This window comes from Limulus polyphemus, unplaced genomic scaffold (genome assembly GCF_000517525.1).
Source record: "Limulus polyphemus unplaced genomic scaffold, Limulus_polyphemus-2.1.2 Scaffold628, whole genome shotgun sequence".
NCBI classification, from domain to species: Eukaryota; Metazoa; Arthropoda; class Merostomata; order Xiphosura; family Limulidae; genus Limulus; species Limulus polyphemus.
Genome location: NW_013666238.1, coordinates 171,800 through 188,012, shown reverse-complemented (window position 1 = coordinate 188,012; position 16,213 = coordinate 171,800). Strand labels below are relative to the sequence as shown.

Sequence of the window (16,213 nt, the reverse complement as noted above, 5' to 3'; positions counted from 1 at the left end):
ATGGAAGAATATAATACATGTTCCGACGAACTTACTTAAAATTATATGCGTTACACGGATTTTGACAATAGATTAAGTATCATAAAATTCCGTTTAAAGGGGCGCAGTATTAATCTTTTTTCTTATCCACTACATTTAGAAGTTAATTAACATACGACTTGTATGTCTATAAGAATTATCAGAGAATTATTGAAAAGTAAATTTGACTTTTTAAACAATCATCAAATGAGCTGACTTTCCTTATATTATTTTATCTGCTTATCAAATTTAACATAAAAATTGTAGTGACAGAAAGACAGACAGATAAATAACCAGTGAAATAATCAGAGACATGAAAAATTATATAGATACAGATAGATTTGATAGCAAGAAGGCGAACAGATAAATAGCTTGGTAAACAGACAGAGAAAAGTTAGCTGGACAGATAGAGGAAAAGAAGATAGGCACAAATAGACATGCAAGCAAGAAGGTGGACAGATAAACAGATAGATATACAAATAGAGGAAACCAAGATAGGCACAGATAGACATGCAAAGAAGTAAACAGTTAGATAGACAGATAGAGAAAAGTTACATAGACAGATAGAGGAAAGTAAGATATGCCCAGATAGATATGCAAGCAAGAAGGCGGATAAATAAACAGATAGATGGACAAATAGAGGAAAATTAGATAGACACAGAAAGATATGCAAGCAAGAAGGCGGACAGATAAACAGATAGATATACAAATAGAGGAAACCAAGATAGGCACAGATAGACATGCAAAGAAGTAAACAGTTAGATAGACATATAGAGAAAAGTTAGATAGATATATAGAGGAAAGTAAGATATGCACAAATAGACATGCAAGCAAGAAGGTGGACAGATAAACTGATAGATATACAAATAGAGGAAACCAAGATAGGCACAGATAGGCATGCAAAGAAGTAAACAGTTAGATAGACATATAGAGAAAAGTTAGATAGATATATAGAGGAAAGTAAGATATGCACAGATAGATATGCAAGCAAGAAGGCGGATAAATAAACAGATAGATGGACAAATAGAGGAAAATTAGATAGACACAGAAAGATATGCAAGCAAGAAGGTGGACAGATAAACAGCTAAGAAAATTAGATTGACACGGATAGACATACAAAGAAGTTGACAGATAGACAAACAGCTAGATACTTTAATTTATGGATCTATGTTCTATTTAGACGGAAGGTACACTGATGTGTGGACACATTTTAATGGATCTGGTTATTAAGTCGTGCGCTGTTATCAAGCAACATGTCTTACGTTGGTTGTTGCTTGTCCTTCAATGGCGAAGAGACCAATTCTACACACAAGACTTCAGCTGTCAACAAAAGACGGCCTTGTCTTCTTTTACTGACACCACACAATAGTTTGCTTTGTATTAAAGTCGATTATTGTATATAAATAGCTTGATATCAATACTTCGATTTTCTTGCTTTTGCACCTAGACATTTTTTAAGAAAGTATAATCAATGTAGTAACTGAGTTTTCTGTATGTTTGAAGCTATCTTATTACTTCAGTAGGTGAGTGTATTTTATTATCTAAGAGTTGATTGGTTTGTTGCTGTTAAGCACAAAGCTATTCATTGGGCTATGTGTGCTCTGCCCACCTCGGGTATCGAACCAGAAGTTTTAGCGTCGTGGGGCTGTAAACTTACCGCTGAGCTTCTGGGGGGACAGGTAAGAGTTTATATCACTAAATATATATATATAATAGGAACTTACGTTTCTGGTTCCTCCTTAGTATGAACTGAATTTTAATCAACTGATTGACGTACTTGTTTCATTGTTGCTGAGACTGATTCCTTAAGAACAAGGCATTGCGGCAATAACCATTCCATAAATATTACCACGATATACTTAACTTAATGTGGAAAATAACTTCTACTGCATGTAAAAATACATATTTTTTGGTTTATACTTAACTTCTTTTACAACAATATATATTAAACAAATGATGAACTTTAACAACATATGGTATAATTCATCTTTGAAGAGAGAGAATAGGCTTACAAAGAACAGTAAGTACGTTACAAAACACTTGAGATAATAATTAGAAATAACTTAAAGATGGGAATCATTACAAGTTTAAACATGTTTAAATTTCATATTTTATATTAACAATTTAGTTAAAACAGGGTGACCCAAAAGTAACATAACTCTGATAGAACATATATGTAATGCGTGTTTCGTTTTGTACTTCAATGCATTGAAAGAATTTTGACCTATTCTAGTCTGGTTTACATTTATGTTTACAGTGTGTTGTGAATAGACTGTTACCAAATGATATAGTTCTTCCATACATATTATTATTTTTTTTGGTCCGCTCCGTAAGACCTATATAAGAAATGGGATGATAACGGCAATACTATTGTTTCTTTAGTGTTAGCTTTATTAATCGTGTTTTCTAAAGTGTTATACATTTATTTTCATTATTGTAAAGATATTATTCTTATATTTTTATTGTAAAGAATATTTTACATTATTACTTTAGTATAAAAGTTAAGACTAACCTAAATCTAAGCTGACTGAACCTTGCGAGATGCTATTGTGTTTACCGCCGAATATGTCGCTACGAGTGAGGTAGGAAACTGTATTCTACTTATTACAAGTAAGAAAGTACATTCAATTAATTACACTGACTATCTGTATTGAGTAATAAATTCTGCCGGAAGAGCTGTTAGTCTACCGAGGAAGTTTTTTTATTTTTTTATCAGACTTTAATATTAATAGTTTATGATAATCAATGTCCTGGTTGTAATAAAATAAGAGTTCAATATTTTTGGGTTTAACAATGCTCTTCTTCGTGGTTCTAACAGATATCCTATCAGGTCAAAAACAGCAGTCCACATTCACCTTAGTATTTGTTTAAGTTACGAAATATTTTAAAGTCTAACGAGTAATCAATGACGCGAATCCTGGACCCTCGAAGTTACAGTCCTGCACGTTTCACTAGGCCACACCTGACTCCAAAAATTCAAGACATTAACAAAATACCTCGAACTCATTGTGTATTTTAATCTTAAAAATACTGTCCTATTCCTTACTTTGACGAGTAATCCTGGAAAACTGGATTTAATATTATTAACATAAAGCACGAGCTCACGAGCTCCAGATGATCTACGTATGGATCAACATTCAGAATAAGCACAAACCTAAAATTATGCTTCCAAAACTAACACTTGTTTCCGAAGCAAATTCACGTCACAAAAAGTAGCTATTACATTTTCGTGAAACTAGATATGACTGCTTAATTTATAAAATACTAGTAAAGTCTTGATGGACTCGTTTCCCGCGTTTTCAGAAATGTGGTGACGAATTTTATTTAGCCTATTTTACAAATCTTTCATTTTGTCGCTGTTGCAACCTTAGAGGTAACGGTCTGCCTTATCTACACATGTAGTTCATTCCTAAGGCAGAATGTTAGCAAATTTAGCACACGTGATTTCCGCGACGATCTTTATCCAGGTTATTGTACACGTATATATATATAGTTTCAATACATCTTACTGTAAAAACATTATGTTTGTGTTAGCATCCATCAATAAGAGTTGGTTCGATTACCGTAGTTTTTGGTGTGGTAACTGGTAACTATCCAATGTTGTACATAGACTATTTCTTTTTAAGATATTTGTCCAAGAAAGTGAATAAAAAATTCCTGAAATGGTGCACATTTTCACATTGTTATGATATTTTGGCTTCCATCACTCAAGGTTGGCTGGCTCGATTACCCTAAGTTTTTGTATGGTAACTGAAAACTGTTTGACAGTGTATATTGGCTACGTTTTTATAGATTTTTGCCCTTAAAGTGGGATAAGGCATATTTCCACTTTTTTTATAGACCCTTGGCTTTGAAATTAAAGAAACACGGTTGTGGTATGACTTGATGAAGGTCTTTTTTTTTTTGGATGGTCCTGATACCTCAAGTTGATCAATATTTTTTTGTTTTCCAGCACCTTTAGGTACAAGTGATATTCCCGCCTTCAAAATTATAAATTCCGAATACGAATCTTTACGATCTAATTGCATGAATGTTTTGAGTCGAAAAAAAAATGATATATGCCCTTTTCAAAGGTGATAAATTTTCTGAACCATCAGACTACTTACAACACCACATGCAATGCCAAAATGTAGTTCTGATAAATGGCGCTTCACCGCAACTTTATAGCTACTATGGTTGGTATCTACGTGGCTTGCTGATTTATATATTACAAGTAATATCTTATAACGTACTGAACTGCCTTCATTCTAATAAGGATGTCCCCTGGTGAGACAGAAGCAAGTCTACTGACTTACAACACTAAAATCCGGGGTTCGATTCCATGAGGTGGAAACAGCTGATAATGCAATGTAGCTTTGATCTAAAACTAACTAACTAACTAGCAATGACAAAAATTAAACGCCATTTAAGAAATGTACTTACTCTTATGTGTCTGAAATAAACTATTTTAGGTTAAGTAAACTCGTAGGGTATACTGTGACTATAAAAAAGTGTTACCTATTATCCAAGGTGGTTGCTGTACTTTGGCCAATCTACTGAAGAAAAGATTATTTGAATAGTTTCTTGAATAAAACTTTCTGAATAGATTTGTTTTATTTTGAACTAAGCCGAATTGTCTAGCTACGCCATGTAATAAATTAATCATGTTTCTTCTACAACTCTACTACTATTATAAATAATGATTTATATAAAGATACACTTTTATATATCATTTTTCGCTCTTAAAAGATTTCTAATATTCGTTACGTATTGAGAATTTCACGCTTATCATCTTGAATTATTTCAAAACATTATAAAATTATTTAAACAAAAAACAGATAAAAGTAACTACGTTTTACGTCTTGGAGACAAAGGTAAGACAAGGGTAAGACATAGATAAGACAACGGTAAGATAAAGGTAAGACAAGGGTAGGACAATGGTAAGACAAGGGTAGGACAACGGAACGGTAAGACAAAGGTTCTAAAATTTCTTTCGTTTGACCGGATTAGCAAACTACCCTAATTCGTTGAAATAAAACGTAAAGAAAGTAATTTATTTCTATGGTTAATTAACAAAAATCTTTAGGAAAAATTACGAAAAACTGGACTAGTATCTAATATTGTTTTAGTTAGTCTACAGAAATATTGTATTTTATTTACAGAGGGATTACTAGTTACTGTTTGTTTAGAATTTTAGCGCAGAGCTACACAAGGGCTATCTGCGCATAGCATTCCCTAATTTTTAACTGATAGACTAAAGAAATATTTAATGATGAAGTACCCACTTTGAGATTATAAAATTTGAAGACAGCTTGAATGGTAAATACAATTTATTACATGTTTAACATAATAACGAATATACAAAGTTTTGACGATGACAAAACATTGTTGAAAGGTTGCTACATTTGTTATTAACTGATGACGACAAAACCTAGTCGAACCTAGTACATTGGTTATGGTGTTAAACTTGTAATAAATTTTTCTTTATTGCCTATTCAAGCTGTCTTCAGACTAAAGATGAAACACCATCCATCGCCAACTCTTAGGCTAGTGTGATCTTCACTTTTGGCCTCAAACCGAACCACAAACCACAGTCTCATTACACTAACCAGTAGGCCACACCCGACACATTAGTGATTGATTGATCTGAAGCTATTCTACTTGTGTTATTCTAAGCTTTTAATTGTTCTTTACTTGAAAATAAGTGATTTTTTTTTCTTTTTGCTACAGATGTTTAAATACATACACCGTTTTTCTTTTAACTTATGACTTTGCCTCGAATCAGGCCAAGGTAAGTTTTAGAAAAGTAGTTTTGGCTAGCCATAATACCTGTCTTTGTTGCAGTGAAACTAGTTTTTCAAGTTACTTTATGTTTTATCATAAAGTTTTTTTTTAAGATTTTATCAAGTTACCTTTCTGAATAACAGTTGATTTGACAACAACACTAATACCGACAGTCGCACGTTCGTTTGGAAAGAAGAGGAGTCAAAAAAAAGGATCATTTTAAATAAAATTATAAAATATTTGTCTAAATCGGCTAGTATCATGTCGCTTGTTGCACGGCTAGGTGAGGTGGTTAGGGTGCTTGACCCGCAATCTGAGGGTCGCGGGTTCGAAATCCCGTCCCATCAAACATGCTCGTTATTTCAGCCGTGATTGCGTCATAATGTGACGGTCAATCCCACTATTCGTTGGTAAAAGAGTAGCCCAAGCGTTGGTTGTGGGTGGTGATGACTAGCTACCTTCCTTCTAGTCTTTCACTGCTAAATTAGGGACGGCTAGCGCAGATAACTCTCTTGTAGCTTTGCGCGAAATTCAAACCAAATAAACCAAGCGTCGCTTGTAAATACTTGTTTTCATTTATTACTAAAAAAATCAAGAAATAATGAAATTTTTAAAATAGCAAGTTACTTTATGACCAATATTTCATATAATTGGCAACATAATAGAAATGGGGAGTGGACAGAGCTGCCGGTTATGATCAAAGGTAAAAAAACTTTACTTTAGTTTCACATGAGCTTACAAACTTCATCCTGAGTTTCGCCAACAAGAAAACTATAAAGATGAGTGCTCATCAAAAACATATTGAAGTCTTTATAATAGTTCATAGATCTTATCTCAAACAATAAATAAGCTGTATCTATTGACTTGCTCACCTATGTTAAGATGGAAATACCTTCCTTCAGTTCATGTGGAGTATGTTAAGATAAAGAGACTAACAGATATTTTGAAATCTTTGTGCGGTTCATGTGGAGTATATTAAGGTAGAGCAATTAATGAATATTGTAAAACCTTCCTTCAGTTCATGTGGAGTTTTTAGGTAAAGAAATTGATAGGTTTTGTAAAACCTTCCTTCAGTTCATGTGGAGTTTGTTTAGGTAAAGAAATTGATAGGTTTTGTAAAACCTTCCTTCAGTTCATGTGGAGTTTGTTTAGGTAAAGAAATTGATAGGTTTTGTAAAACCTTCCTTCAGTTCATGTGGAGTTTGTTTAGGTAAAGAAATTGAAACTGAAGGAAGGTTTTACAAAACCTATCAATTTCTTTACCTAAACAAACTCCACATGAACTGAAGGAAGGTTTTACAAAACCTACATGTGGAGTTTGTTTAGGTAAAGAGATTGATAGGTTTTGTAAAACCTTCCTTCAGTTCATGTGGAGTTTGTTTAGGTAAAGAAATTGATTGGTTTTGTAAAACCTTCCTTCAGTTCATATGGAGTTTCTTAAAGTAAATAAATTGACAAATCTTGTAAAACCTTCCTTCAGTTTATCTGAAGTATGTTCAGAAAAAGAAATTGACAATTCAAAATGAGATCCAGTTCATGAAGAAAAATCAAAATATCCAAGCTATGGCGATCAGAGGTTATGTTATGTTAGATTAAGTTCTGTTATGTATTCTGTGCGAGTTAGAAAAATAATGATTAAAACTTAGTATTTATTTTTGTAAAACAAAAAAAGCAAAAATTAATGATAATATAAGTCCCCAATTTCCTTAATTCATGATGTTCTGTTTAATATAGAAATTGTTTGTGTTTTTTTAGCTTTTATGGTTGTTTAATTATGGTGTTCACTAATGAATTGTGAAATACAGTCCAAATTGGATTGTTCAAGTCCTAGTTTCCAATTTAACTGTCATGTGATTTGTTTAATAAACAAGTCTCGCCCAGTTCATTTGTTCATATTACGACCTTTCAAACTTGACACTAAATACGTTTGTTTAATATATAAAGCCAACGACTGAAAATACTAGCATTTGAAGAGTGATACCTGTACGACTGGATAATTTTCAAATGGATTTCATTAATATTTATGAACCCTAACTAATATCTTCCATCTAAAACCCTAACTAATCTCTTCCATCTAAAACCCTGCTGGCTGACTGTCTTGATTTCCTTAAAGTTCTTCTAGTTTTACTCGTAGAACCTATAAATGATCGAAGTTACGTACGTTCTCTGCTAGTAAGAATCGCTAGCTAAAAAACCAAGTCACATAGTATTTTTTGTAACAAAGGATTAATAAAAATAAGAACGATACAGACAATTGTTTGTTCAGCGTTGTATTCTAGATCAGTTTGAGAAATACATTTGGTCGAAGTTTTTCTAAGAACTTTGGATACTTACAATACGAGTCATGGTACGCAGTACTTTGTTGTTTGCAATATATTAGCATCGATTGTAGATGAAATGAAAGCTTCTTATACAAAAATGGTAAAAAAATATGTGTTCATTTCATCACTAAAACGTTTCAGGCTTTTTCTGTGACAAGCTAGTAATAGTTTTTGTACCGAAATAATAGAATATTTTAACACTCATCAAAGATAACAAGTACTTTTTTTTTATTTGCACTGTTTAACTATATTTTGGTTCTAATACGCTTGGCCAGATTTATTTCAATTTTCACTCAATGATTTCTAATCTTCATAAAAAGATCCAAATATATATAACACAATTGAGAAACCAAACTTAAGCTAAGATCGTTCGGTAAAACAGACTTGAACATTACGTCTATACTTTGATATTCACTTTCACAAAAAAGAGTTAATAACAGTGATTAGAATAATTCAAAATTACTTTTCACACAATAGAAGATATGTGGCTTTTTTCGATGATTCCGCTTCAAGAAATAGTAACCTACAGATGTTAGTTTAATTGTTTCGTTTTCATTATAATTGTTTCAGTCTCCGCCAAAATATCCAAATGCTTATGAGCATTAAAGAACATTGCACGTTTCTGTGCATTTATTCTACGTGTAGCTAATAACAAAATACTTAAATGTAACAATGAAAATGTAATGTAGACTAGAACCATGAATTAGTAAGAAAAATACATGCATTTTGAGAAAATAAAAAAATGCGGTTGTAAAAACACTAGACTACTATGGTCTCTATCCTATTCCCTTCAGTGAAACTGTGGTAAGTCTAAAGGCTTATAACGCTAAAAACTGTGTTTCGATACATATGATGGGCACAGCACGCATAGCTTATTGTGTAGCTTTGTGCTTAACTGCAAACAAATAAACAAAACTCTATCATGTGGGACTGTACTTACAGAACGCAATTTTAACTTCTTGAATGAGTTAGTAAGTTTTAGATGAGGGGTATTAGGTAGAGAATAAATTTCAATAGCAACTTGAAGGCTAAAATGTAAGCGAATGAACCGTCGAGGTCAACGGTCTGTCAGTTCAGAGATAGGAGGAATTAAAGACCCAGTGTCAGTAACTTTTATTCCATGATAGCTCTATGGGCGAACAAGCACGTATTAGAGATAGTCAAATGAACAATAGTAAACAAATTCAAAGTCAAATGAACAATAGTCAACAAATTCAAAGTCAAATGAACAATAGTCAACAAATTCAAAGTCAAATGAACAATAGTAAACAAATTCAAAGGCAAATGAACAATAGTAAACAAACTCAAAGTCAAATAAACAATAATAAACAGACTCAAAGTCAAATTAATAATAGTAAACAGACTCAAAATCAAATGAATAATAGTAAACAGACTCAAAGTCAAATGAACAATAGTATACAGACTCAAAGTCAAATGAATAATAGTAAACAGACTCAAAGTCAAATGAACAATTGTATACAGACTCAAAGTCAAATGAATAATAGTATACAGACTCAAAGTCAAATAAACAATAATAAACAGACTCAGAGTCAAATGAATAATATCAAACAGACTCAAAGTCAAATGTCTGCTTGTTAAGGAAGAGTATGTACAGAACCAAGGTGATGACGTATAAAAAGTGGGAATTCAAGAGTTTTATTCCAGCATCTGAAGGGTTTACCATCAAGTGAACACCATTAGCTTATTGCATTAAGGACGATACTGACAAAATTCTGTCTGAAGATCCGTGGTAGATAGTGGAAGTACATTTGTATAAAAAAAAGGATTTAATTGTTTTTGTTGGAATAAAAATGAAGACGAAAAGAGAAACAGACAGAAAGTCATCATCAATTCTCAAATAGAAAGTGGGAGAACCGATCAGATGATTGAAAAATAACAAGTACCCAGGCGTTGTTAACGGTATTGCTAAAGTGATTAACATGGTGGAGAAACAAATGGTTGATATCATATGGAAGCTATATGATAAAATTTGGATCTCCAAACGATGACCAAAGAATAACAAAGAGCCATTTTCCCTCTTATTTCTAAGAAAGAAATATAACAATGTATAGTAACTATAGAACAATATCGTCTATATCTTATTTTAATAAGATTCTACCAGCAATCATTCTGAAAAAAAAATGAAAAAATAAACGTGAACAAGAGATTCCAATAGAGTCGGCTGGTTTTTAAAGGTGGCAGGTAACTCCAAACCATAATTTTAACCTCATGGAGAAGATTCGAAAATATGAGTTTTATTGACTACAGTAAGACTTTTAACTCAATAGACAACCAATGCCTATGGAACATTTTGGAGGGCATGGAATTTTCAAGTCACATTCACGATATTCTTACAAATACTTACAGGGTCAAGCATGTGAACGATTAACTGTAGGAATTAGTGGACAAGGTCAAACAAGTAAACCATCAACTGCAGGAGTTGTTGGACAGGGTCAAGCAAGTAAGTGAACAGCATAAACTCTTTCTGAATACTATTAAAAACCGAAAGTTATCATGGGTTGAATGCAGCAGCGGATTAAATTCACAGTTCAAGGAGAGAAACTGGATGTGGGTGAGTGTATCAACGGATTAAAGTCACAGTTGAAGGAGAGAAAGTGTGTGTGGGCGGATTAAAGTCACAGTTCAAGGAGAAGAACTGGATGTGGGTGAGTGTATCAGCGGATTAAAGTCAGAGTTCAAGGAGAGAAACTGGATGTGGGTGAGTGTATCAGCGGATTCAAGTCACAGTTGAAGAAAAGGAACAGGATGTGAGTGAAGCTTGTCAGCGGATTAAAGTCACAGTTGAGGGAGCGGAACTAGACAAAAAATAGTGAAGCAAGATCAGGAGACGGACCAGAATAAGTAAGTCCGGTTTCTGGAGAATGTTTATTAGTTAGAGGAGTGTAAATATCGAGGGAACACTCCAGTTCGGGTTCTTGCAAGCTTATAATATCATATGGGTCTGAACTGTGGACTTAAGAAGCAAAAGATATCAGGTGATTTGGGGGCTTCGAGATGTGATGTAAACTTTCCGGAGGGGGGGGGAAGAAAGACGTACAAATAGTTCAGTCTGGTATGTACACTAGATTGTCAGATATTAAGATAAGGAATTTAAGGTACTTTGGTCACATCTCAATGGCTTTGACTTTAACTTGATGCCATGCTTGAAACGAACGAGATTGAGACAACATTAAGCAGTGGATAGAGTTAATATTGATTGAGGCGAGGAAAGCTAAAAGTATGAAAGACTCATGGAGAAGTGTTCTCCATGAAGTCTATAATAAAGCCTTCTTCGGTTTTACTTGAAATGCTTTTTTTGCCCATTCGATTTTGATAGCCAAGGTTTATTTAAACATTAATTTTAATTGAAGAAAAGACTCCTTAAACATTCTGTTGTAATTGATAAAGCTTGTTTAAATTATCATCGTTATTTGACAAAGATTGTTTGATCATTCGGTTTTGAATGATAAATCTTCTCAAAACGTTCAGTTTTCATTGATAAAGCTTCTCTAAACATCCAGTAGTCTTTATACGGTGTTTAGGTGTGCCACACACACATATATATATATATATGTGTGTGTGTATGTATGTATGTATGCGTGTTAGTGTGTGTGTTCTAAATTTCCGCCTGCGATGCTAATAGGTGATAGACCACCATCCATCCCCAGCACCCGTGATTTTTAAAACTGTTATACAAGGTAAGAGTACATTAAGTATTCTAACTTTCCTACTACATCTATTTAATACTTATAACTTGGTGTAACATAGTTTACACCCGTATTTTGTAACCTCGCTACTATGACTGATCGAATCCACTATCAATACGTTTATCAGTTCGTACTGACATATATACAGAATGCTTATTTATTTATTTCCTTTTTTTTTTGGAATGCACAGTAAGAATTGGTACATTCTAAAACATGTTTACTAGACTCAATTCTAATCATATTTCATGATTCATATTACAGTTATGCATTTTTAGCAAACACAATTTATTAATGAATATTAATAACATATAGTCTGTTAAAAAGCACATAACATCAAATATTTCTGTTGTAAAAATGCATGTCATCCTTTTATGTTATAACAATATATTTTCTTCTGTTAACACTTCTTCTTGAATTTTTTTAGCCATTATAGATTTATAGGAATTGCATTCAATAAGCTATTGTAAATATTTAACTTACTTACTTCATGTTAACATTATTATTTGCCCCTCGGTGTTTCAGCGGCAAGTTTGAAGGCTTGTAACGCTAAAAATCTAGTTCTTATACCCACAGTGGGTAGAGCTCAAATAGCCCATTGTGACGCTTTGTGCTTATCAACAAACAAGCAAAAATCATTAATATTATTGGAAATATTGATTTAAAAATGCTTTTTAAAGTTATACGTACGCCAGGAAAGCAGCAGTTAAATAACTTGAGATTAATTACATCCCCATAGCGAGAAAACTTTATGGAAAATATAAGCGTTTAAGTAACACAAAAATATATTATACGGATAACATCTCTACTCGTTTGCACATTCTCAAACATATAAGTTGTAACGTTAACATCTTGACACAAAATTTACTTATACAGTCTCTATCTCGTTAATACACCATATTGCGCTTCTCAAAACATATCTGACACCATCTTTTTATTATATGATGTTCATTATATCACGGGAAAACTAATAGTTACTTTATACTTCGTCTTACTGGAAATTTCAAAACTATTCAGTACAGCTGAACTATTTCCTCCAGTTAAAAACCAAAAATATTTTTACTGGAAATTTAAAAACTATCCAGTACAGCTGAACTATTTCCTCCAGTTAAAAACCAAAAATATTTTTACTGGAAATTTAAAAACTATTCAGTACAGCTGAACTATTTCTTCCAGTTAAAAACCAAAAATATTTACTGGAAATTTCAAAACTATTCAGTACAGCTGAACTATTTCCTCCAGTTAAAAACCACAAATATTTTTAATGGAAATTTCAAAACTATTCAGTACAGCTGAACTATTTCCTCCAGTTAAAAACCAACAATATTTTTACTGGAAACTTAAAAAATTATTCAGTACAGCAGAACTATTTCCTCCAGTTAAAAATCAAAAATATTTTTACTGGAAACTTAAAAATTATTCAGTACAGCGGAACTATTTCCTCCAGTTAAAAATAAAAATATTTTGACTGGAAACTTAAAAACTATTCAGTACAGCTGAACTATTTCCTCCAGTTAAAAACCAAAAATATTTTTTCCGTAAATTTTTCAATACTTTAGTGAAAGTACGGTCAAAGAAAAGCTAACTAAAATTAGAACGCATGCTAAGCTTAATTTAAACTAACCGAAAATTAGCCGTAGCTTTAGGTTTAGTGTATTTAGAGAAATAATTTATTCCTCTGGAATTACGTAGAACCAACCTGTGGAATGCTGCAGATGACACTTATCACCCATGCGAATGTTAACATGATCTTACTTCGTCTTTGGGCGTCGTTTACTTTCAAAGGGTGTAAGATAGCAAAATATCTGTCTAGGCTAATACAGACCAAAACCATTGAAGAGAGGTAAGGACCGAAAGCCCGAAGAAATTGCATGATTTTACATGCGGCGTCTCCAGCTACCCACTTCATTGTGATCCTCCAGCCAATCTCCAGTGGAATCATGATAAAAGTCACAATGAGATCGGCAACAGTCAAATGAAGGATCATTAACTTGATCCTGGACTTTCTCTGGCGAGTACGAAGCAGAGTGACGAAAACCGAAACGTTCCCCACCGCAGCCACCACCAGCAATAAACTATAAGCTACGATTTCGCCGGCGATTTCTTCATTGAATAGCAAGTGTTCTGGCAAACCAACAGTTTCGTTCGTTTTGTTCAACGTTTCGTTCTGGATAAATTCTGCTGTGAAATTCATCTCTTCCATTTTCACCAATACAGATGTGTTGACTAGCTCTTTCAAGATTCGTGAATATTGAAAATACTTGAGTGACAACAGGTGTGACCGGTCAGTTAGGCAAGAGCGTTGTAATAGAAAGTTATCATCAGATCCAAATCTGGTTGACACAGAATACAGCGACTTTTCTCCAACTGTATTCCTTTCCAATATTTATTTTTGCTCTCTTTTTTTTTCGGTTTTCTTATCTTCCTTTATTTTTATTTTTACTGAGATCATATTAAAACTTTGTATCATAAATAAAAGTTTCTTTAACATTTTCATGGAACATCTGAGCCCACCAAAAAGCTGTCATTTTCTCAGTCAAACTCAGGTGCGCACTGAGAGCGACGTATGTTAACCTGTACCTTCTGTTCTCCAATCGCTATAAGTGGGAGAAGTGTCCTACTGAATGCGGTAGCAGGTCTACGCTTAGAACCGACTCTCATCGATAGGGGGCGTATCTATCCACGTCATTTTGCCGCGAATTAACATTAAAAGTTTTCACGAATAGCTGAAGGAAAACAGTATCCAAAGAGCACCTTATACACACACACACACATGTATATATATATATGTGTGTGTGTGTGTGTGTGTGTGTGTGTTTGTTTGTGAAAAATGCATAGAAATGTGTAAATTTTTGCTAAATATGTTGTAGAAACTTTTCATTGGAATAGGAATTGTTATGCCACACAATAATCCACTAAATTACATAAAAAATATTCAATCTAAATGGAAAAATTTAGCAAAAATCTTACTTCGCATTTCTCGTGTTTTTGTCATTGCAAAATGCAATTTTGGTAAAAATTAGACGAAATGCATTCATCACATATCATGGCATAAATTTATTTTTTTAATATGTTCTCGTCTCATTTATTTATGTTTTCACAGGAATATGCTACTGTCATTTCGTCGGTTCGTGCATTTACTATGATTAGCTACTTGCGGTTAGATTTTTAACAAAGGACGGTTTTGATTGGGTACTTGCGGTTAAAGTTTTAACAAAGGACAGTTTGATTGGTTACTTGTGTTTAAATTTGTAATGAATTGTGGTTTTGATTTGTAGTTTAAAGTGTGTTACTTGCCCAAAACTGCGGTTTCGTATGACATAGATAATATAAAATACTAGGGTTTTTCTCTTCTTTTTGAACGATAATCTCATAAACAATAACCAAAAAGAAGAAGAAAAGTAAATTTTCGCTAAATAAATAATAAAACTTAGTTAACCATTAAAATAATTTTTCTCTCTCATTAAGTACGGTTCGTGCTGAAACCAAATAGCGGCCATAAAAATAGCCCACTTAAAACCACCATTAAAATGTCTGAATATTAACAGTATTGGCTGAGCAAAACTAAAGCTTACTGTAATCATAAAGACACCTAAATCGCTATATACGTGATTATGTAGTGAATCAAAATTTCACTGTTTCAACGAATTTTCATCTAAGTAAGTACGTGACTTTTCGAGACAAGCGTACAAGAACTCTTCCGTCTGGGGTCCCAATGATTCCTTTCTTGTACCGAAAAGGATACTAGTATATATATATATTTATATAAAACTGACGATGCGCTACTTTGGTCATATAATTAGGTTTGAGGATAGATAGGTAAAGATACTAATGAGTAATAAACTCGAATCAGGTATACGCGAGCCCCAAGTTTGGTATTGCTGGCGCATAAAAATATAGCTAATAAAAAGGAAATAAACATGTATGACAATAAAATTTTTAAAATTTTACAAAAACAAGTAGGGGTCGATATTTACGTAACCTAGGTAGCTATAGTAATATGAAAAGTTTTAATGCTTCAAAAAGTATTGAAATAAAAAATCAAAAGTATAAAATCTGGGTTACTTAAAATTTGAAACATTTTATCCCCACTTTGGCTCAGACTGACACAATTACAGTGATTTACCAGAGTAGAGACAAAAAAAAATTAAATTTTAAGTAACTCAGTTTTTGTTGTTTTCTTGTTTCAATACTTTTGTATCATTAAAACTTTATATTTTACTATAGATAGCTACGTTACGTATATATCGATCCCTACTTGTCTTTATAAAGTTTAAAAAATTTATTACATCTGACAGAAATCAAAATAAAATGTTTAAATAGTCAAATGTAACACATGACATTTGATTTATCTTCTCTAAATACAATAACTTTTATCGCCATCGTAAAATTAAAAATGTCACAAAA

General features: G+C 32.8%; 1 protein-coding gene across 1 annotated transcript in view; it reads right to left on the bottom strand.

Annotated features, from left to right (window-relative positions):
• Nucleotides 1-14,182, bottom strand: part of LOC106459563 (gonadotropin-releasing hormone II receptor-like) — a 60,270-nt gene extending 46,088 nt beyond the window's left edge. Inside the window, exon 1 of the mRNA XM_013919190.2 lies at nucleotides 13,506-14,182. Coding sequence (XP_013774644.1) covers nucleotides 13,506-14,009 — 504 coding nt within the window. The 5' untranslated portion in view covers nucleotides 14,010-14,182. The remainder of the gene's footprint in view (nucleotides 1-13,505) is intronic.
• Nucleotides 14,183-16,213: the final 2,031 nt, after the last annotated feature.